Source organism: Microcaecilia unicolor, chromosome 13 (assembly GCF_901765095.1).
Source record: "Microcaecilia unicolor chromosome 13, aMicUni1.1, whole genome shotgun sequence".
NCBI lineage: Eukaryota > Metazoa > Chordata > Amphibia > Gymnophiona > Siphonopidae > Microcaecilia > Microcaecilia unicolor.
In genome coordinates, this window is record NC_044043.1 from 92,459,807 (window position 1) to 92,482,640 (window position 22,834).

Here is a 22,834-nt window from a genome sequence, read left to right on the forward strand (position 1 = left end):
GTGGATGGTGACATGCATTTTGAATTTTAAAATTTTCAGATATGTATAAATTGATTTGCAATTTGCTACTTAGATGCTTTCATCAAGTCATCAAGGGTTTTTATTTTTTTATTTCCCAATATTTGAAGTGTGTTAAGAACCTCATTTACCAACCTGTGCTATCGATTCCCACGCAGCAGTGCTGATGAAGCCCATTTAAAGTGACTTGAGTATTGCCGTGCTGGGAATCGCTAGCACATTTTAGTAAAGGGGCCCTAAAGAGATCAAGGTAAATTTTTTTTTTTAATGTAATTTGTATCATTTATATTTTGCTTCACCAGAGAAACCAGCTCAAGGCGGATTACAAAACAAATGTAAATACAAATCAATCATCCAAGAGACATAATAAAGTAGACATCATTTGGTCTATATTAACATCTATAATCTGGTTTTTAATAACTAAACTTAAATTGAGATGAGTACACAACTTAATTGCATTTGAACCATCAATCATTTACTAGTCAAGAACCAAGTTTTGTAATTGTCTAAGTTCTCTTTTTGATGATGATGGATCTAATACACATTAGTAGAGCATCTCATTGTTGTGATCTGTATGTAAATGCTAGAATTTAACCACTCAAAAAATGAACATTAATCTCAATCCGTAGTGTGACTCCACCTATTGAATACTTTTGTTTTGTTTTATTATTTAACATTTTAAGGTTATTTTTATATTATTCAAAACCAACTGTGTGTATGTGTTGTTGAGAGATGAGATTTGAAAGAGGGAAAATGCCTCTGTTAGTGGTCTGAATTTTTATCTTAACAGATGAACAGCCGCTCTTCATTGGCAAAAACCCCTCTATTTTCTTATATCTCTTTCTCTTTATATTTCTTTTTTTTATCTTTTCTTTACATATTTTTAGCAGTGAGTATAGCTGGGTATAGCTGAGACGATATATTCTATGAGCTTCTGCATACAACCTAAGCGGTACACTTATTTCAGAATTTCTCAGTGGTTTCAACCAAACATAAGCTATCAACTTATCTTTAATCTTTGTCAATGGTTTCAACCAACCCGTTTCACCTTTCTGTTCGGGCTTCAGCAAGGAAATCTTTCCGTTGTAGCTCTCGTCATCCAGTCATATATTGTTCAAGCTATACGTCCATTTTTATCTGTAAAATCAAGAATTCTCATCAATACCACAACATCAATCTGTACACAGTAATGTAATAAAAAACAATTCCACTAGTTGAAAAAGAATTAAACAGTATACCGTTCTCAGATTAAGAAGGAAAAAGTCCTCACAGAGCTCCTAGACTGAAACTATCTGTCGGAGCTTAAACGGATCTATAGTGATCCTCTGTTCATCATTGGCCCAAAAAACCTTCTAGGATACATGATACTATAATATCCTTAATTTAATTATATAGGTGTAGGGTGAAGTGCTTAAGAATAAATTTCACTCTCAACACACCAACTGTACAGTAACTGTGGATATATAAGGTTTGAAAGACTACTTAGCTTTCAAACTGCCAGCGCTAAGTGATTCCAAGATTCTGACTCGTTTCACTCTCCTCGCCCCAAGCCAACGATGGCCAGCGTTTTGTTTCGCTGCTTCAGGGTCTTGGTGGCGGATTACTTCTGCGGGTATAAAGAGAAGAACTTGTCAGCACACAGTCACAATATTCATTGTGCTCAAACTGCGTCTCAAACATCACCATATTGGAATCGGGCTTTAGTTCTATGCCAATCGTGTCAATAAGTAGCGCCAAAACCTAGTCAAGATGGCTGACTATTTATGGGATAAATGACGTCAGACGCCCGAATTGTTGTAATCAATCAATTGAAAGAAATCAGTTGAAAGAATTCTGATGAAGGAAAAAAGATACTGATGAAGGAAAAAAGAAAAAAACTATGGATATTTAAAGATATACATAACGTTATTCCAGTTCAGTTTAAATGCCATCTACTATTGTGCTGCAGAGCTTAACCTATTAGATTTGCTTATTTGTGTTATAGATTCTTCTTTCTCAGTCTGCTGTTACAAGAAGCCAAAATGGCGTCCGTCTTTTAAAGTAGATGCTCATTAATTCAGTGACGTTATTTGTCTTTTTAAAATTTTAAGGAATTCTGGCCATTGAATCACCATATTTAAGCCTTTGGCTCCAACGATTGTAACTTGACGATCCAACGCTGCGCAAGTTGGAGAAGGCGTCTTGCTCGATCCCCACCTCTTATGTGTTGATGTTCTTGGTCAATAACAAAACATGGGAAGTGTATGAATTCATGTTTTGTTAGATTGCAATGCGCTACTAATGGAGACCCTATTTTAGATGTTTTTATACAAGATTTATGTTCCAGCAATCTCGTATGTAACTTTCTAGTGGTTTTTCCTACATAAATCTTGTTGCAGGGGCACTGCAAAATATACACGACAAAACTTGAAGTACAATCTGTTGGATGTAATGTGATAATTCCACTGGTCAATGGGATTTATGAATTCCTTACATTCAGTTGTTACCGTCCGTGCAAGTGCTACATGTGCCCTTGGACAGCTTCTTCAGAATGGTCCTTTAGATCTGTTGGACTTAGGATCTCCTTTAAATTTCGTCCTCTTGAGAATGAGAGAGAGAGTGTGTTAAATAGCATCAGTCCCAGACAGGAAAAGAGATGACAGTAATAAAAGGTAACGTGCTAAAACTCCATTTTTTCCCCTTTTTAGTTGATGCGAGGTGATTACTGCTTGACACGTAACCTTTTAAAATACTACAGAGTGCATGGAGCTGGCAGCTTCCTTTCCAAATGGCCCTTTGGATTATTTCTGGTATCTCTGTTAGTCTTCTTTTTGCCGCTGGCTGAAGTTTTGGGATTAAACGACATCTCACTACCTGCCTGTCAGAGTTATTTTTGCAGGGGTGCATACCAAAACAAGATGTGGTCTGTCACTAATGCAGGCTGAGTAGTGCTCTTTCCACACAAAGCAGGTGAGAAAACATAAAGAAAATATTTTCTCACAGTAAGTGCAACCCCAAAGGATGAGTTGCATGAGAAGACAATAGAAACTAGATCTTGGTTAGAATAAAATGTACTCTCTTTCAAGGAACAGTGTCACCATCAGCATTTTTTTTTTCTTCTCCCTTTTCAAAACCTTTAACTTCCAGCTTTAGAAGACAAGAAGCAAAACCAGAGATAGTTTTACTCTAGAAAGTTAAGAGGGTGATTTGGGAGAGTTTATAGTTTTGTGTGCTGATCCTGCTGTTTTCTGTTTGAGTATGTCTTTGGTTAACCTGAGCTCTAACCTGATAACTATGATTTGCATATTGGTTCAGTCAAATCTGCTGTTGTACTGTTAACATAGGAGCCAACTCTTTGAGTGCTTGAGCAAACAAGGGACGATTTGTTCTGAGATTAGCACCCCCAATCATTTTGAAAAGTTGACTCCTGTTAACACTGAAATAACACCTTTATAACCGTGCTTCCCAAACTTTTAGCATTAAAACATTTAATGCAACCCCCAACTCTTACCTCCATTCTGGCACCAGGATCGTTGGGCAGACTGGATGGACCATGTGTGTCTTGATACGCCATCATTTACTGTGTTAACCGGCTTCCTCTCTGCCCTACCTCTGATCCAGGCTGGTCCCTATCTCCTGTTGAACCCACAGAGGCTGAATAGGAGCATCCTGTTGGTGTAAGCAGGTTCACAACTTCACTGTTCTGCTTTGATGCACACATGGCTGCAATATCAAATGCAGATTGAGTGCCCCATTTGGGGTCACAGCATACAGTTTGAGAATCACTGCTTTATGGCTTCAGCCTTCTTGAGTTGTATATACTTCAGCTGTTTTGCTTTTCCTTTGGGCTATATGGTGTAAATAGATTTAGGTTTGTCTTTGGGGATTGGGCAGTTTGCCTCTGGTGCCAAATGTTGATAGGTGCCAGAAGATGTCTGCTGCTGTTGCCTTGCTGTAGTTTGGGCTTCCTGCAACATTCTCCACCCAATGCCAGCTGCAGGTGAAGTAACAAATTGCCAGAAGCCTCAGCATGGGGCCTTGGAGCTGACATTTGGTCTCAGGTTCTGCGGTGGTCCTGCTTTTGGATTTCTTGTTACCATAGAAAGCAGTGGACTGGTGGAGCTTCCACAAAGCACTGAACTGCATGTCTGCTCCAAGTCCCCACCCTGAGGCTTTTGCAATTTGCTGCTGCACTACAGCCCACATAGGGCAGAGTATGACAACCTCAGAGATGAAAGGAACCATACCCCCTACATCAGCTTCAATATTTTTTTTTTTTTGGGGGGGGGGGGAGAGGAAGGAGTCCTCCCACATGCCCAGTGCCTGGGGAGGGGGCTTCCAAATTTGAAATCCATCCTGTAGATCGGGTGATGCTTTACATATTAGATTGCAATTATTATTTCCAAAAGGAAAATTGCACTGAAGAATTTTACAATGTTATTTCCATGTCCCTGTAAGTATTGCAGTTCAGTTTCTGTGTAATAATGCAAATTATATTGTGCTCTTTAATCAGGGAAGGTAGGAAGCCTAACATTACGTGAAATGAAAGTATAGTTCAGCATTAGTGTATGGAAGGGCTGAGATGCAAACTTGTATGTAGAGATTCTCAAGAGTGTACTGCTCATCTTGCAGTTGAATTGTTGGTCTCCACAATATACATCCTTCTGGGGGAGACTGTTATTCTGCTGTCTTCCATATATGGAAATGTGATTTAAAGATAAAAAAAATTGTGTGCCTTCCCTTACATAAAGAGATTTGAAGGCGGTTTTGTTAAAAGCCTCTGATATAAGATAAGATCAAAATCATAACATGTCATTTATTATCTGGGAGTTGCTGTTGGTTTTACTTGGTATTTTATTTGTTGTACTCATGTCTTTTGTTTAATTTATTTTTGTTTATTGGGGTTTATTAACTGCTTTTAAGAACAGATTCACTCAGGTCCAGTTTAACATGAAACTTACAATTTTGTTAACAATAGTAAAAATAGTAAAATGACCTCCGGTGGTCATCTGGTCAGTTCGGGCACCTTTTCATGGCTTGGTCGCAAGAAAAAATGGACCAAGTAAAGTCAGCCAAGTGCTCGTCAGGGACGCCCTTCTTTTTTCCATTATCGGCCGAGGATGCCCATCTTCTAATCACGCCCCAGTCCCGTCTTCGCTATTGTGCTGACACACCCCCGGGAACTTTGGTCGTCCCTGCGACGGAAAGCAGTTGAGGACGCCCAAAATCGGCTTTCGATTATGCCGATTTGGGCAACCCTGAGAGCAGGACGTCCATATCTCGATTTGTATCAGAAGATGGGCACCCTTCTCTTTCGAAAATAAACCTATATGTGACTTTGTAAGTCTAAGTGTTTTGAAAATGAGCCCCATAGTAAGTGACGGCAGATAAAGACCTCACCTGTCCATCCAGTTTGCCCAACAGTCACATTCATTATCAATTCAAGATTAAATCAACAACGTGGTATTATATACTTGATCATGGTCTTTCTTTGGTGTTTCTTTGACATAGACTGCAGAAGTCCGCCCAGCTCTGTCCTTAAGTTCCCACTATTGGAGTTGCCGTCAAAGCCCACTCCTAGCCTATCTGAATCTGTCGTGTCATTTGCGGGACACAGACCGTAAAGTCTGCCTGGCACTGTCCTCATGTTCCAAACCACTGGAGTTTCTGTGGAAGCTCTCTCCAACCCATCCTAAACAGGATCGCTATATGTGGGACTCAAACCGTACAAGCCAGCCCAGCACCGGCCTTAGTTGTTACAGCCAGAGTTGCCATCTGAAGCACCACTTGACATGCAAACACATATGCAACCCTTTAAGTTTTGGTTTTTTATACCATTCGTTTTCTAATTAGAGATCCTCTGTGTTTATCCTACTTTTTTTAAAAATTCTGCCACCATTTATTTTCTCTACCACCTGTCTCTGAAGGGTATTTCAGGCATCAACCACCCTCTCTGTGAAAAAGCGAATCATAGAGCTTACTAGGATCTATCCATCGACAATAAAATATATCTAGATAAGAATACAACAAATTTTTTAAAATCTAAGGTAGCTGTTTTAGTTCAGATTTCTGTGTCATAAGAGTTTGAAATTCCTGTATTACTTGGTGCACAATAGTAGGAATGTCATTCCTCAGGCATTTTGTTCTATGAAGTAAGTGCTGTTTTTCTACTGACAAAAACTTGCATTTTTAGGAGTTTGAAGCCTAGGAATTGTTCCGCTAACTCCAGACTCCGCTCCTTTTATCTTGCTGCACCATACGCCTGGAATAAACTTACTGAGCCGGTCTGTCAAGCTCCATATTTGGCTGTCTTCAAATCTAGGCTAAAAGCCCACCTTTTTGATGCTGCTTTTAACTCCTAACCCTTACTCACTTGTTCAGTACCCTTATTTTATATTATATTATATTTATTGCATTTGTATCCCACATTATCCCACCTATTTGCAGGCTCAATGTGGCTTACAGAGTTTGGTTATGACATAGTTGTTCCATGGTATTAGATACAATTAGTAATGTACAAAGATTGGTGAGGGAGGAGAGAAGGAAGGTGTTAGGCATGATATAAGGTGTACTGTACTAGTTGGGTGAGTTGGTGAGGTAGTTTTGTAAGGCTATGGGTTCTCTTTGTAGGCCTTGTTGAATAGATATGTCTTCAGAGATTTGTGGAAGTTCGTTATATTATCAATAGCTTTCAGGGGTGCATGTATTGTATTCCACAATTGCGTGCTCATGTAAGAGAAGGTGGTGGTGTGTATCAGCTTGTATTTTAATCCTTTACAGCTGGGGAAGTGCAAGTTGAGAAATTTGCGGGATGATCTGATGGCATTTCTGGGAGTCAAGTCCACAAGGTTTAGCATGTAGATTGGGGCATCTGCGTGAACGATTTTGTGTACAGTCGTGCAGATCTTGAACGCAACTCGTTCCTTGAGTGGGAGCCAGTGGAGTTTCTCTCTTAGGGGTTTTGCACTTTCATATTTGGTTTTTCCAAATATGAGTCTGGCGGCGGTATTCTGGGCTGTTTGGAGTTTTTTGATAGTCTGTTCTTTGCAGCCAGCGTACAGTGCATTACAGTAGTCCAGATGACTTATTACCATTGACTGTACCAGGGTACGGAAGATATATCTCGGGAAGAAAGGTTTTACTCTTTTGAGTTTCCACATGGCGTGGAACATCTTTTTCCTTGTGTTCTTCACGTGAGTATCGAGTGAGAGGTTTTGGTCGATGGTAACTCCAAGAATTTTTAGATTTTGTACGATGGGGAGAGAGCAGTATGGTGTGGTTATTTATCATCCCCACCTTAGTAATTCCCTTGCTCTTATTTGTTCTGTTTGTCCTAATTAGATTGTAAGCTCTGTCGAGCAGGGACTGTCTCTTCATGTTCAAGTGTACAGTGCCGCGTACGTCTAGTAGCGCTATAGAAATGATAAGTAGTAGTCTTTGGGATTCCGGAATCTTGCTGCTCTTTGGGATTCTGCACAGAATGTTGCTACAGTGGGATTCCAGAATCTTGCTACTCTTTGGGATTCTGCACGGAATCTTGCTACTCTTTGTCCTTATCCCGTGTTTGTCCTGTTTGTCCTAATTAGATTGTAAGCTCTGTCGAGCAGGGACTGTCTCTTCATGTTCAAGTGTACAGCGCTGCGTACATCTAGTAGCGCTATAGAAATGAGAAGTAGTAGTAAGTTACTGTGGTGTTTAATCTTTAGGCAAAGCAGAGCTGCTCTGGAAAACTTTTTCTTTTTGACCCAGTTTTCTTCTGCTAATTTGCATGTCCAGTTTAATTGCAGCTTAATTGGAAGCTGAAGATTTTTTTTTTTAATTTAATTTTCTCCTCATCTAGTCCATCCCAGACCTATGGGTTATGCAATCCAACCAGCAGATAGAGGCACAGAATAAGGAGTGGTGCAGCCCTGAAACTTGTCTGGATTTACTGTCTCTTGCAGGTAGGGCAAATTGGACTGGTGTAGCAGGATTCTTCCCCTTCCCTCCACCCCCCCCCCCCCCAGCTCCCTGGGTCATGAATTGTGATATGTGGCCAGAAGGTCGTGTTCCTGCAGGCCAGAGGTGCCTCTCAGGGATTGGTCTGCAGACCCTTGTTCTGATTTAAGGTTGAGGAATGCGCCCTTTTGCCACGGCTTCAGCCCGCATGTTCCAACCCTAGTGGAACTGGCTACCTTTTTTCTGGCAGTGATGGTCCTGCAAGGACCCTGTCAGGGGTGGTAAGGCCCTCTGGTGGGTTTCTCCCCCTCCCACCTTATTATTTGGGGCTGTCTGGATAAAACATAAAGCTTGAGCAAAAAAATCAAAACCCAAACCTACTTTTTTTCAAGCTGCTTTGCAAGGCAGCACTCACTGAGAGGGGATTTCCTTACTTGGTCAATGTCTGGGTCGGTGAAGGGGGTTCCTGTAGTGGAGACCAGAGCGAGTGTGGGGTCGCTGAGGAGGAAAGTACCTCGCACCTGATCAAGACAGACTCTGTAGGGCCTGTAGGACCCGCATATTAGCAGTGCAGCCACAGCTCCCTCTGTCCTTTATGTGCCTGATCCCGTGAGTGAGCAGGCGTCTCATCCCTGTGGTTTAATACTGGGGCCAGCCAGTCCCTTGATGGCAGCCATTTTGTCTACTGGCTGCAGATTTCTTGTGCATGGACTTTATAGTAAAAGTTGAGTGAGGAGACCATCAGCATTCCCACAGGAGAGGCAGCACTCTTTATTGGATCCACAGTTTGTGCAGTAGTTAATGAACTAAATACACAAAGCCACTTTGGATGCCTTGGAACAGCAGCAGTGGGTGCTCAAGTGCTCCCTATTTGCAGTCCTTAGGGTCCCCAAACTCCAAAGGGTAGTGGGAGACCTATTGGATGACCTGTGGGCATCTAAATAGGTTTTGGTGAGGAGGAGATTCTGATTAGCCCACATGTTGCCTGATGGGGGAGAGAATCTGATATTTTCCGTTTGTTTTACCAATAGGAATTGCCCCATCTATATTCACAAGTTACGTCGTCCCTGCAAATAATGGAGGCGTTGTGTGAGGAAGCAACAGATAGGGACCCTATCTTGGAGGGTTTCCACATACTCTTCAGGATTTTTCTCTATTTAGCTTTAGTTTGAATTCTGAGGCCCAGGCTTCCAAAAAATTTAAGCCAAGTTTTGCTTTTTGTAAGATGTCTTTAATGTTCTTTTTGAAGGTTATGTATATGGTAACATCGTCAGCATATATGAATGTTTTGAATCCTGCTGTTTCTAGTCTGTTGCCTAGTGGTGACATCATTACATTAAACAGAATGGGCAATAATGGAGAACCCTGAGGGATGCCACAGTCCGGTGACCAAGGAGAGGATAAGCACCAGTGGAGCAGGAAAGCCTGGTTCAATCCCATAGCATCCCTTCGTGATCTTGGGAAGTCACTTAACCATCCATTGCCTCGTGTATGAATTTAGACTGTGAGCTCTCCAGGGACAGGAAATGACCTAGCATACCTTGAGCTACAGCTGAAAAGGGGCATGAGTTAAATCCAGAAATCCCTTCCCCTCCCTTCTTTCTCAGTGTTGTAGTTGACGATGATCGATCAGTTAAAGAAAATAAGTTCTGCTTTTTCCTAAGATTTCTGTTAGTGTTAATTAGAGGAGTGTGGTAGCCGTGTTAGTCCACTCTTAAGGTTATCAATAGAAATCAAACAAAATAAAACATGGAAAAGAAAATAAGATGATACCTTTTTTTATTGGACATAATACATTTCTTGATTAGCTTTCGAAGGTTGCCCTTCTTCGTCAGATCGGAAATAAGCAAATGTGCTAGCTGACAGTGTATATAAGTGAAAACATTCAAGTATTACTATGACAGTCTGACAGGGTGGGAGGATGGGGGTGGGTCGGAGGTATGCATGGGGACATCAAAGCATATCATTGATATTCTAACAGGATGGGTGTGGATAGGTGAGGGGTGGGGTGATCAACAGAGACATACAGCTTTATGGTTTATAATGGGCTAGGAACCCCAGGTCCTTGTTAAGTCCTTTCTGTTGGGTGTTAAAATATTCAATCATTCTGACTTCAAAGGTCTTGCGTTCTTGTTTGGTTTTAAAGTTAACTTTCAGGATTCTCACTGTGAAGTCACTGGTACAGTGTCCTGGTCCTGTAAAATGCTGACCAACAGGCGTGGGAGCCCTACTGGCACCTGTTAGTGTTAATGAAATGCCTTTGAAATGAACACCTTTGGTATGAGATTAGTGATCTGATGTTGTACATCCTAGTGGAAGCTTGTTTTTGTTCCACTTGATGGAATACTCATTAGAGCGGCTTATGGAGAGCCAGGTGGATTATGTTAGTGTCATCTTTTTTTGAATCTATATCCATTACCTCAGGGACAAGGAAATAACCTACTGTACTTGAATGTCACTTTCCTTGAGCTACAGCTTAAAACAGTGTCAGCCAACTCCATCAATACAAAAAAAAAAAAATGTAAATTTTGTGAACTGGCAAATTCTCAAATACCACAGAACACGGACAGCTTTTTAATTTTATATATAAATACATTATGAAATTAAGTGGGATTAATTCTGAGCCATGACTTGTCTTTGAGGATTCGACTCAAAAGAGAGAACATGTGGTAGGCAGCCACTCTAGGAGTCTACTTGTTCTTCGCCTCCTTTCTATAAAATGTAAGCTCTTTCCAGAATCCGAAAGATGTTCATCATACAGGAAATGATATTTTTTTTTTTCTGTGGGAGCTTGGTTGACAGCAAATTTAGAGACTTAAAGCCAACTGGGGCCTGTTCCCAAGGTACTGGAATTCTGGATTTCTGGAAAGTCACATTAGCTTGTTAATCTTGAGGTAAATGTAAGCTTAGGTTGAGAATGATTAGAGAGGTTATATCCCAGATGGCCTTAATTTATCTGTAAACTTGCTGAGTCCAGGTGCATCATCATTTCCAGTAACACTTCACTCTCTTCCTTGCAGATATCTTCATTATGGCGGATGTTAAGGATTTGTTTGGAAGTCTGTTCACAATTAATCTTGTGTGTTTGAACCGCTACTGACCCCATCCTAATACTGACACGTTAATGTCATCTATGCTGTGTAAAAACTGCAGGTCTGTGTGTTTAGGTAGTCCTGCAAGCGATCTTCTCTATAAATAGAACTTTTGGAAGAAGTACAGATACTTGAACACAGATGCAGCTGTTTCCCACTCGGGTATTAAAAACATACACATAGGGGGAAAAAAAGGTTTCCAGGTTTATGTTAATCCAAATCCAATTTAAATATGGATCTTCCACAAACAAAAAAGAAATGCTTTCCTATGCATCTTTTTTTGGGGGGTAGCATTTCTCTTTTTGTACGCTAGAATAATCCAATTTTTTCCTTCATATTAATAGCTTTGGCGTATATTCACAATGATTTGTCATGGAAAAGTTGGGTTGTTGGGGGTAGGAGGAGGGGCGGTATGTGGTCTCCAGTTTTTTTGCTATGTAACTGTTGAGGCTTAAACTGTAAATGAGAAACGGATGGCAACTCTGAAGGTCAAAGAGAGGAACCAGATGAGAGGAGTACAGAGAGAGAATAAGGCCATCCTGGAGCAGAATCGGGGAGATGAAAAAGATCAGAAAGAGCGAATGTGGGTGACCTAGGTACACAAGAATGTTCACTATATAAAAATATTGCAGTGCAGTTGAGTCTCTCTTAATCAGCCAAGATGTAATAATGTTGATGATCTTCAGACTTTCAGGAGTTAGAAATAGCCAGTTGTTTAGAAACCTGGTATGTTTCCATCTTGAAATTTTGTTCAATGATCTCATGTGTCTGCCTTAAGTTAATAGATGTTCTGTGTTTGTGCCAGAGAATATATTTTGCAAAAAAAAAATATGCTTTCCGCCAGTGTTAAGTTGAGAAAAAGAAGCATGCTTCTGAAGAAAACGTTCCCTCTAATTATTTTCTACATTGAACAGCATGGTCTGTTATGTGAAACGTCTTCCAGACCTACATATCATCTTGGGTGCAGTGTGATACATGGCTCCCTTGGAACCTTTGGGGGGGGAAAAAGTTATTTTTGGTCCACCAGGCTGGCTTGAGTGTTTTAAGTTACCTGAAAAATATATACAGCCTTAGTCTGTCATATGCATTTTCTTTCTTTCTTTCTTTTTTTTTTTTTTTTTAATGTCTCCAACTTTGATTTTTCTTTCGTACTGTTTCTTCCTGTCCATTTCTGCAGAGGACATGCTGAATAGGTTGAAGCGATGGGCTATGTCACGTATTATAGATAAGATCCTAACAGCCAACAGAGAGGAAAACCAATAGTAATTACATATATTAAGCAGTTCATAAATTATATAAGGGTTAAGCAATTTATATACAATAATGTCTCAAATCTCTTCTTGAAGGAATTTCTTCACGGAGTAGAGTAGTGGGTTTCCAAACTTGTTTATGTGAACTCCCTGACCAGTTGGGATTTCAGAATATCTAACAATGAATATGCATGAGAATATTAGCGTTATGACTGAGGCAGTGCAAAAAGTTAAACGTATGCTGATAAGAAAGGGGTGCCTTAACTCCTGTTAATGACATTGTGGATTGAAAAGGGGAACTTCTTCGATAGCTCTGTATGGGGTGACTGGACCATTTATATACTGTCTTGTGAGGGAGGAGGTAGTAGTACTGTGATGTGAATTCTCCAAGGACAAGCAGGCCTTCGTATACTCGCAACTGGGTGACGTCATCCAGTAGAGCCTGGTGAGGACGCTGATCAGAATATTAGCACAGAATTTTCTAGCAAGGCCCACTATGCATGTGCTGGTGCATTCCCACCCAACATGCGAGCGCAGGTCCCTCATTATTTGTTCCATGGAGCAGGGAGGACGCATCTTCATGTTCTCCTCATGTATTTTTTCTTTTGTGCCTTCCCGCACAGGTTTTCGGTCCTCTCGGATCATTTTTTTTCCTTTAAATTACCCTTTCTTCAGTTACCCTTTTAATTTCTTTTACTTTTTCGGCCCCTAAAGTTTCCTTTATTTTCCCATGTGGCTAGGCCCTTTTAGGCTAGATCCCCAACCTTGATTTGAGTGCTGGGGCTGCTGGGCAGAGCGAGTTAAGGGAGCGAGAACCTACATCTTTGAGAGTAGTATGTTTGCCATCTAGGTCCACTCAAGAACTGTGAGGATGAGGGTGCTGCTGGAGGGTGCCAAGACAGAGTTTGGATGGTGGCCTTATGCTTCTTTATGAGGTCGGCAATCTCTTCCACCTTATCTCCAAACAAGTTGTCACCACAGCAAGGAACATCTGCCAACTTCTCCTGCACTGCAGGTTCTAGGTCAGAGACACACAGCCATGAGAATCTGCACATCCCCACACCCATGGCAGAGAGTCTGGACGCTATGTCAAAAGAGTCGTAGATGCCCCTGGCCAGATATTTTCTGCACTTCAGCCACTTACTGGCCGACTGGTGAAGTTGAGTATCCACAAGACTTAGTGTACTTTGGACTAAAGAACGCAAGTAGAGGCTTGTATAGAGCTGGTAGGACTTGATGCGGGCAATGAGCATCGAGGCCTGAAGGGTTTTCCTCCCAAGCAAGTCTAGTGTCCTGGCCTCCCTACCTGGGAGTACCAAGGCTCCTGGAATTCCCAGCTCATTTGAGAGTGGATTCAACCACCAGAGAATGGCGTGTCAGTTGAACCTTCTTGAATCTGGGAGCCTTTTGGATACGGTACTGCATATCTACCTTTTTCGGTCCTGAATTATGAGTTGTTTAGGAACTGTTCTGAATTTTGGGTTTTTTTTTAACTTGTATCCATGAATTGTAATTTTAATATACTGTAAACCACTGTGGGTGCTTCCATAGTGAATACAAAGGTAAGATAAATGAAATTAGTTATAGTCCATAGTTCCCAGTGCCCTGATTTCTCAATCCTTTCTTTTCAAAACTGTTATTTTGGTTAAAATAGTACACTATATGAAAACTGTTGACTTGAATTTTTGTGTAAAGAGCATCACCATTACCTTTGTGTAAATAACATTAAACTGGAATTTTATTTCCATGGCCTCTTTTTATAAACAGTGTTTCTGTCTGTACCTTGAGGTCATCTTGAAGTAACAGTCCAGAAAGTATCCCATTTAGGTTATTACAATATTTGCTTCATATATTTATTTAAATCACTTTGTTTCAGGATGGTTGAGATTTTGCTTAAGTCCAATAACCCCCAAAGAAAACAGACAAAAACTTAAATAACAAACAAACAACCGCCCCCCAAAAAAACCAAACCAACCAATAAACTTAAGGACAATATAATGGCTAGTGTTTGGAGGAAGACTGATCCCTTTAAAACCACAATGAATATTGAGAAAGGTGAAGGAAAGTCCTTTCTAAATACTGATTGTTTTTCAAAGTGGTTCAAAATCTTTGGTAGAAAGAGAGGAGGGTAGGATCTGAGAAATGGAGGGTGATGGGGGTGAAGGAATGACAATAAAACATCTTTTCTGACTTTAAAAGTTGGTTTAAAACTAGCCAAGCTGTCATAAATCTGTCTTTGAAAGGAAACGAGTTTGATTTGTTCCTCCTTTTGATTTTTTTCTGAAACAGAATGAGGCAGAAGAGCAGTCCGGAAGCCCAGGTTATAAACTGGGGCCAGGCATGGCAGAATTTGTATGGAAATGTTTATAATCTGGCTTACACTCTATGGGGAAACCACAGACAGAGGGATTCTGGGAGGGATTAGATCAGCAACTCTGTAGTACAATACCTGCCAAAAGATAGTACAAATATTTCCAATTAATTTAACCACAACTTAAAAAATGTAAGGGGCCCTTTTACAAAGCTGTAGTAAGCTGTACCGTGCAAATGGTGTAGCAGGCATAACTGCCAAATCGGTGTGCACTAAATCATGTGCTTAAAAAAATACTTATTTTCTCTTGGAGGGGAAGTGTCGGGGCAGAGAGTGGGCGCTCCTGCGCTAGGAGTGGAGGAGTAGCCTAGTGGTTAGTGCAGTGGACTTTGATCCTGGAGAACTGAGTTCAATTCCCACTGCAGCTCCTTGTGACTCTGGGCAAGTCACCTAACCCTCCATTGCCCTTGGTACAAAATAAGTACCTGAATATATGTAAACCGCTTTGAATGTAGTTGCAAAAAACCTCAGAAAGGCGGTATGTCAAGTCCCATTTCCCTTCCCTCTTCCCTAATCAGCATGGCTACATTACCACACCATTACTGGTTAGTGCAGGATTACCATGTGAGCCCTTACTGCCCACAAAATAGGTGTCAGTAAGTGTTCCTGCAACAATTTTTTTAATGGTCACTTAATAATAGCAACATAGCGCATGGACATAATTGAAAAATTTGCCCATTTTCTTTCTGCGGGAAAAATAGCGCACAAGGGCAATTTAAGGCCACTTTTTACTGTAGCTTAGTAAAAGGAACCTCTAAGTGAAGAGATTGAGTGCCCTAGACTTTTGCATGGACCTCTTCTGAAGTATGTTCTTGCCAGTAAACGTAGAGTGTGTGAATTCACTGCATTAAAAAACTTGTGTGTTTTGAAATCATACTTAGTAATAACTCAAAACAAGATGTTAACTTGAGACTCTGCCCATATTTAATCCGTAAGATGTACAGGAAATAGCAATAAAGAAAACCAAACATTTCTGGGCATCAAGATTTGGGGAACCTGCAGAATATAGCACCTGTAATATAATGCTCTTGAAAACAAGAATAACGTCAGACTGTATATGCTACAAATCACTGTGATCATATTAGGATAGAAATATACTTTGAGAGCTAAATGTTCACCATTGGGACATTTCATATTCTTGTAACTGCTTAATTGAAAATTAGGTTTTAAACATAAAACAGTGGTACACTCATTGAACACCTTTTGGTTTTTCTTTTCTTATTGATGATTTTCTCCAGCTCTTTTGGGCTTCCAACTCAATTGGAATTGACCTCTGTTGATTCTGACATCTGGAGCCTCCATTCATAGTTGTGCAGGATTTCATCTGCTATTTTCATTATCCTTTTCAGGTTCAACCCAGTCATCATAGTGATAGATCTTTTCCAGGGGCCACACAGACTGCAGCTTCCCCCAGAACCTAGGCAACATGAAGCCTAAATCCAGGCATTAGATGTTGTCATTGAGCAATGGCAGAGATTGTGCAGGAATCAAAGCTAGGCCTTCCATATGGCATTGTGCAGCACTTGACACTGAGCCACAAGGCCCAGCTCTGTCGACACATTTAAGAAAAGAGAAGTCTTTTGTGAGAGAGGATACTTAGTCATATGAGGCAGCCAACATTTGGCACAAGGTGTAAGGAATTTGAGACCGTGGAACTACCATTAAGGTGTAGCTTTTTGTATTACAGGCATTTCAGTGGTTTCAGTACAAATGTTTTTGATCTAATACTGTAGTTGTCTGCAAGACTAACCAATAAGTCATTATAAGGAGGAGTTTAATATTTCATTCGTTTTAGAATGTGATTTCCAGATGCCTCTCTGACCATCCCTTATACACCCACTTGCACCTTTTGGTCTCTAACTGACAATAGACTTGTTCTGCCTTATCCCTCTAAGGCACTTGGGGAATCTACTTGTTCCTCCACTTTATGCTTCCTTGCTCCTGCTCTTTAGAACTCACTCCCCAAAACGTTAATGCTTAAAAACTGTTTTCCTGCCTTTCGAGCGTCCCTAAAACCATACTTCTTTAAACTAAAGAATAAAGTTACGGAACACTTAAATAAACATGGTTTCCATTAAGTTCATTCCCGCTATTCCAGGACAAGTGGGTAGTTATGTCCATCGACCGGCAGGTGGAGATAGAGAATACAGAACTGAGCACCACTACATAGCTCCCTGCTAGCAGCTCAGCTCCTCAGTATCTTCTATCTCCAGCAGGATGGATGGACAGACTTCCTCTGTCTCTGGTCCTGAGGCCTTGCACCTGCTCCAATTTGTCGCCTGGTTCCCGGTTGAGCATAGTGGGCAGACATACCTGGTGGTGCTGGGTCCCTGTCGTGTTTTCCCCCTGGAGTGTTCTGCGTTCTTACGGGAGCCTGCTCAGCAACCAGTCTGTTTCAGAAGATAAGGAATAGTGCAGGCAGCGCAGTGAGTTTGGCGAGCCAGTGGTGCTGCACAGTGTGCAGTCCAGTTCCCGAGTGGAGAGGTTGAGTCAGGGCTCATGCACACAGAGCGCCCTCAATCACAGCAATGTGTTTCTTGCAGCTCTGGTCCCCAGTGCAGCATCTCGGTGCTTCGCCTCAGAGGGAGGCGGGAATGGCAGCCATTTTGTTCTCTGCTGGCGTGAGGGCCTGTGCAGACAGCTGAAGCAGTGGGGATCTCTTCATGGGGGGGGGGGGGGGGGGCTGAGTCAGAGTCTAGGCTTATTCTTTGTTTTTGGGGGTGGGTGAATAGGCTACTAAAAGTAAGTTTGATTCGGCCAGAGCTTATAGCCACACTCTGAGGTTGCCAGATTCTGAGTTGCTGATTATATACATGTGTGGATATTTCTTTTTGCCTGTTTATCTAAGCAGGTATAGTAGTTCATTTTGATAATAAGCCTTTCCTTGTAACAAGTTGAAGTCTGGAACCTCCTTAGTAAGTTGTGTTTCATACGTGTTTGTGTTCTTAAATTCTAACCAAAAAGGAAAACTTTCCTGCTTAATTTTTTATAGAGTAAATCATGTAATTCTCTCTCAATAGAGGATGACATGTGGAGAGAAGACAAATGGCGTAAAACAGGCCAGTCTGAGTTTTTTAATTGTTCTGTGCCAGTGACATGCTCTTTCTTTTTTTTTTTTTTTTGTAGAGTGACCAACAGCTGGATTGTGCCTTGGATTTAATGAGGCGTTTGCCTCCCCAACAAATCGAGAAAAACTTGAGCGACCTCATAGATTTGGTAAGGATCATTTCAAGTTAGTGAACCACGTTGTTGTGTATGTTGGGGGGGGGGGAGGGTGGTTGAGGGAAATGTGTCAAGATACATGGCTCTTTGCATATGTGCACTGCTTGGCATCTACGATGTGTAGTTTTCTTTTTTTTTTTTTTAATAAGTATTTGTGATTTGTAGCATCTTTTTTCTTCAGCCACCAGTGGTTCTCGAGAGAGAGAGAATAATCAGTGATTTACAAATTCTATTTTAATTTATTTATTTAGGGGTCCTTTTACTAGGCTGTTTTAAAAAATGGACCTTAGTGTGCACCCTTTATACAGGTTTTTCTTGCATTCTAAGGCCATTTTTACCGTGGCAGTAAAAACCCTGATTTTCATTTTTTCCATTAATGGCCGTGCACTAATATTGCCATTAGCATGCAGCCATTTTTTAAAAATTACTTCAGGAGCATTTACACCTGTTTTGTAGGTGGTGGTAAGGACTTTTATGTTATCTGTGCACTAACCAGTTAGCACAGGAACACCCACTCTCCACCCCTTACTTGCCCCCTTTAAAAAAAATTGGACACACAGCATGTGCGCATTCAAAAACCACCGCATCACTCTATAGCAAAACATGCAGAAGTCATATTAGCTTAGTGAAAGGACCCCTTCCACAAGAGTTCCAACGTGTGCTCAGTATAGAAGTACAGTCAGCTGTATATTAAATGGATTGCCATTGCTGTTTTTGTTTTTGCATGTTTTTTGTTGTCCCTTTCAGTGCACTTCCACTCTCACTGCATGTAATTCACCTTGAGCTCGTCTGGAAATCCATGTCCAGAAAAGGAAAACATGGAGAGAGATTTTCCATTTGGTTTTTGCTTGGTAATTTCAGGTACTTTTGAGGGTCGCATGCGTTAGTTAAGCCCCGTGAACCTCTGGGGGAGCTGCTTGGTAGACTGTCGGGCACTCAGTTGAGTAAAGACTCACAGAAGCGAGAAAAAGAATTGGGAGCATGCTTAGAAAGAAAGATCAACAAACAAATTGTAGGTAACCTGCATGTGGAATTTATAGCAAGAACGCCTTTCTCTTTGCCATTTAAATATATATATAGTAGTATAGTTTAGTGCTATACACAGGGAATTTTTAAACATCTAGGTTAAAAAGCTGGTTTAATGAAGAAAAGTGGAGGAGTGGCCTAGTGGTTAGGGTGGTGGACTTTGGTCCTGGGGAACTGAGGAACTGAGTTTGATTCCCGGCACAGGCAGCTCCTTGTGACTCTGGGCAAGTCACTTAACCCTCCATTGCCCCATGTAAGCCGCATTGAGCCTGCCATGAGTGGGAAAGCGCAGGGTACAAATGTAACAAAAATAAAAGAGATACTATTGGAGATTCTACATGGAATGTTGCTACTATTGGAGATTCTACATGGAATGTTGCTATTCCACTAGCAACATTCCATGTAGAAGGCTGCGCAGGCTTCTGTTTCTGTGAGTCTGACGTCCTGCACGTACGTCAGACTCACAGAAGCAGAAGCCTGCGCAGCCACATTGGTGATCTGCAAGGGCCGACTTCTACATGGAATGTTGCTAGTGGAATAGCAACATTCCCTGTAGAATCTCCAATAGTAGCAATAGTGGAGGAGAGGCCTAGTGGTTAGGGTGGTGGACTTTGGTCCTGGGGAACTGAGGAACTGAGTTTGATTCCCACTTCAGGCACAGGCAGCTCCTTGTGACTCTGGGCAAGTCACTTAACCCTCCACTGCCCCAGGTACAAATAAGTACCTGTATACAATATGTAAGCCGCATTGAGCCTGCCATGAGTGGGAAAGCGCGGAGTACAAATGTAACAAAAAAAAAACAAAGAATGGGAAGGTAGCAAGGTCTTAGTTTCTGGGAAAGAAAAGATTCCTCCTAGCCTTTCTTGAGTGTCAGATTAATCTAGCATTTTTAACCTTGAGCTTAAGACGATTAAGATGCAAAAGGAACAGGGGTAGGTAGGCGAGTGCAGCTTTTTGGGGGCCATTGCCCCATAGAAGCCCAAATGCTTTTTATTCATTAGCAGAACTGTTTGTGGTTTGGCCTTTCACCACATCTGCTGCTGCTGCAAACCTGCAATTGCACTTCATTAGAAACCCTGTCACTCATTCCTCTCCAGTATGCCTAATTGGGAGAAAACTTAAAACAGCAGGGTGGGGGGGGGGGGGGGGGAGTTAGAAACAGGCTGTCCAGCCTTTAGAGTCTTTCATTAGTAACCATTTGTAAATAGATTAATTGCAGGTTTTGTCCTGGAGACAACAGATAGTCCTTATTCCAAGTACCATTTTAATCATGCAGAGTTTTTTTTTTTTGTCTTGGTGGAATTGGTTAAGAATTTTACAGAGAGGGGAAGAGTGTGGGGGGAAGGGTAGGGAGGGAGAGAGGGGAATAATAAGGAGGGGGAAAAAAAGGATGACGGACAGTTGGGATGTTTAAATGCATAATATAAGATGGATATGTTGGGGAATGCATTATTCCCATGTTGATGTTAATTGTAGTTCTCAATAAAAATTTATAAATTGAAAAAAAAAAAAAAAGAATTTTACAGAAGATGCAATGCAGTATTTGTGGCCTGTCTAGGACTTTTATTGTGATAGGTGGGCTATAACATTTTATATATAGATATATATATAGCTATATATTTATATATATGGATAGATAGATATATAGATATATATATGGATATATATATAGAGAGAGAGAGGGAGAGAGAGACTGACTCAGAGTTTGCTGCTTTTCTTTTTATCCCTCCTGGCTGTTGCACTCCCTCCCTCCCCCCCCCACTTCCATGCAACATGAGACACAACCATTGGTATCAAACTTTGACCAGTAGCAACCCAGCACAGCTAATAATCAGCTGTGCTGGGACTTCAGCACTGTTTATGGGTTCCGTCCACCCCCACCACCATCTCAAAAGAGTTGAAGATGAACGGTTTGTGTTTGACACTACAGTTATTTAGAAGAGTTTGAAGATGCACTGGTATGTATAGGCTTATTCATTCCTGAGACTTAATTGCATAGTCCTCCAGCTCAGGATTTCTCTATATGATTAAAATATATTTTTGTTCTGTTTTATTTATTTATTTGGATTTATGAACCGCTCCTGCATTCTTGGCTATATCATATGTCACCAGAAGTGAGAGCTGGCTGGTTGCACCCACACTGCTGACGTTCCCTCTGTTTCAGAGATGCAGAGCAGATTACAGTTCACTTTGGAGAGCTTTCAGGTTTCTGTTGTTAGAGAGCTTCCTATCCCAAGTTCACAGCTCTTCAGCTACAAAGATGTATCCCCCCCACCCCCACAAGTGTGTTTTGTTCGTTGTGCTGCTAAAAGGTTATTAGAGAAGCATGTTCATAAGGGATTTAGGAAGAGGGTTTTAATGCTTGTTGAACTGGAGCATTTATTTTAGCTGCATGAGAATCATTAAAGCTACTTTTGAGTAGTCAGGAATATCAAAAACATGTGGCTTAGACAGCACATTCTGCTTCAGTCAGTATGCTGTCCTGCTTGGAGCCCAAACATACACAGTAATGCATGCCTCTTCCCTGAAGAAGAATTTTCGAAACCTGGCCAAGTCGGCGGAGGTTGGAGCTGGGAGGAAAAGTGCTGCTGTAACGCATTGAAAAGCTAAGTCTTAGTGGATAAATTATAATGAAATATGGACTTCAGAAGCATATTGGTGCTATAGTTATGAGACGTTATAAAGAAATTGTGAAAAGAAATATAAATAAGAACGTTTTTTGTAGAAAAATAAAAAATCACGGGTTGATCAATGACGATGCAGGCAACACCATAAAAAACTATTGAGGCTTAGTCCCTGGATGGTGGAAGTACTTGAAACTCTGAAGATCCCCCGTTTGATAGTAGTTGATTATGAATTAGCTCATTGTGGGAATACCTTGTGAAATTGTGAAAGGAAAGAGTGTTTGGGATAATTTGGGTACATTTAAATGGATTCCCCACACTAGAAAATTATAGGTCCATTTAAATAGACTGTCCTGCTTGGAGCTGCACCTGGAGGCTGCTTATATCTCATGCGATGAAGCTACAATGTAGTAAATTTAAAACTAATCTGAGAAAATATTTCTTTACTCAACGTGTAATTAAACTCTGGAATTCGTTGCCAGAGAATGTGGTAAAGGCGGTTAGCTTAGCGGAGTTTTAAAAAGGTTTGGACGGCTTCCTAAAGAAAAAAAGTCCATAGACCACTATTTCTGGGATTAGCAGTATAGAATGTTTTGTACTTTTTTGGGATCTTGCCAGGTATTTGTGACCTGGATTGGCCACTGTTGGAATCAGGATGCTGGGCTTGAAGGACCTTTGGTCTTTCCCAGTATGGCTATACTTATGTACTTATGAAATTATCATCTGCTGCTTGATTTTTGGGAATTTAGTGATTGCTATTTTAACAGGTGAGTTGTGGTGAAAAGGATAAGAGATTATACATGTTTCTTTACACTCTTAGGGGGAATATGGCATAGCCTTATAAGAGACTGATGTCTGGAACTTGGAAAGTTTTAGCTCCTGCTAGTTTTACTTCCTCCCGTAGTGATATCATCTTCTGCATAGCACCAGGCCAGTTGCATTGCTTAGTAGTCCTGAAGCATAATTGGTTAGTATTATGCTAACTTTCCTACGGTAAACTGACCATATAAGATTGTCTGTCTAATACCAGAGAGCTTTTGGACCTTTCATTCACTTTCACCCAGTGACCCTGGAGTCACACTTTTCATGTGCCGCTGATATTGCCTGCTGCATCTAGAGTTGGTGGTGGGTTTTTTTAATTCATCTTAGTTTTTTAGAGGGAAATGAGCATGTGTCAGTTCATCACAAATCTCAGGTAGATCAGAGCATGCGGTAATCTCAACAAGCATATTGAAAGCCATATTGGCCATTAGTTGACATTGAAAACTAGGAGGAACCTCAGTAGGGTTCTCTGTTGGACGTTTGCTGCAGCGT

General features: G+C 41.0%; 1 protein-coding gene across 3 annotated transcripts in view; it reads left to right on the plus strand.

The window, feature by feature from the left end:
- Positions 1–22,834, plus strand: part of CAPZB (capping actin protein of muscle Z-line subunit beta) — a 111,736-nt gene that overhangs the window by 17,576 nt on the left and 71,326 nt on the right. For all 3 annotated transcript variants that reach the window (XM_030222299.1, XM_030222297.1, XM_030222298.1), the window contains exon 2: positions 17,775–17,864. In XM_030222299.1, coding sequence (XP_030078159.1) covers positions 17,775–17,864 — 90 coding nt within the window. The remainder of the gene's footprint in view (positions 1–17,774; positions 17,865–22,834) is intronic.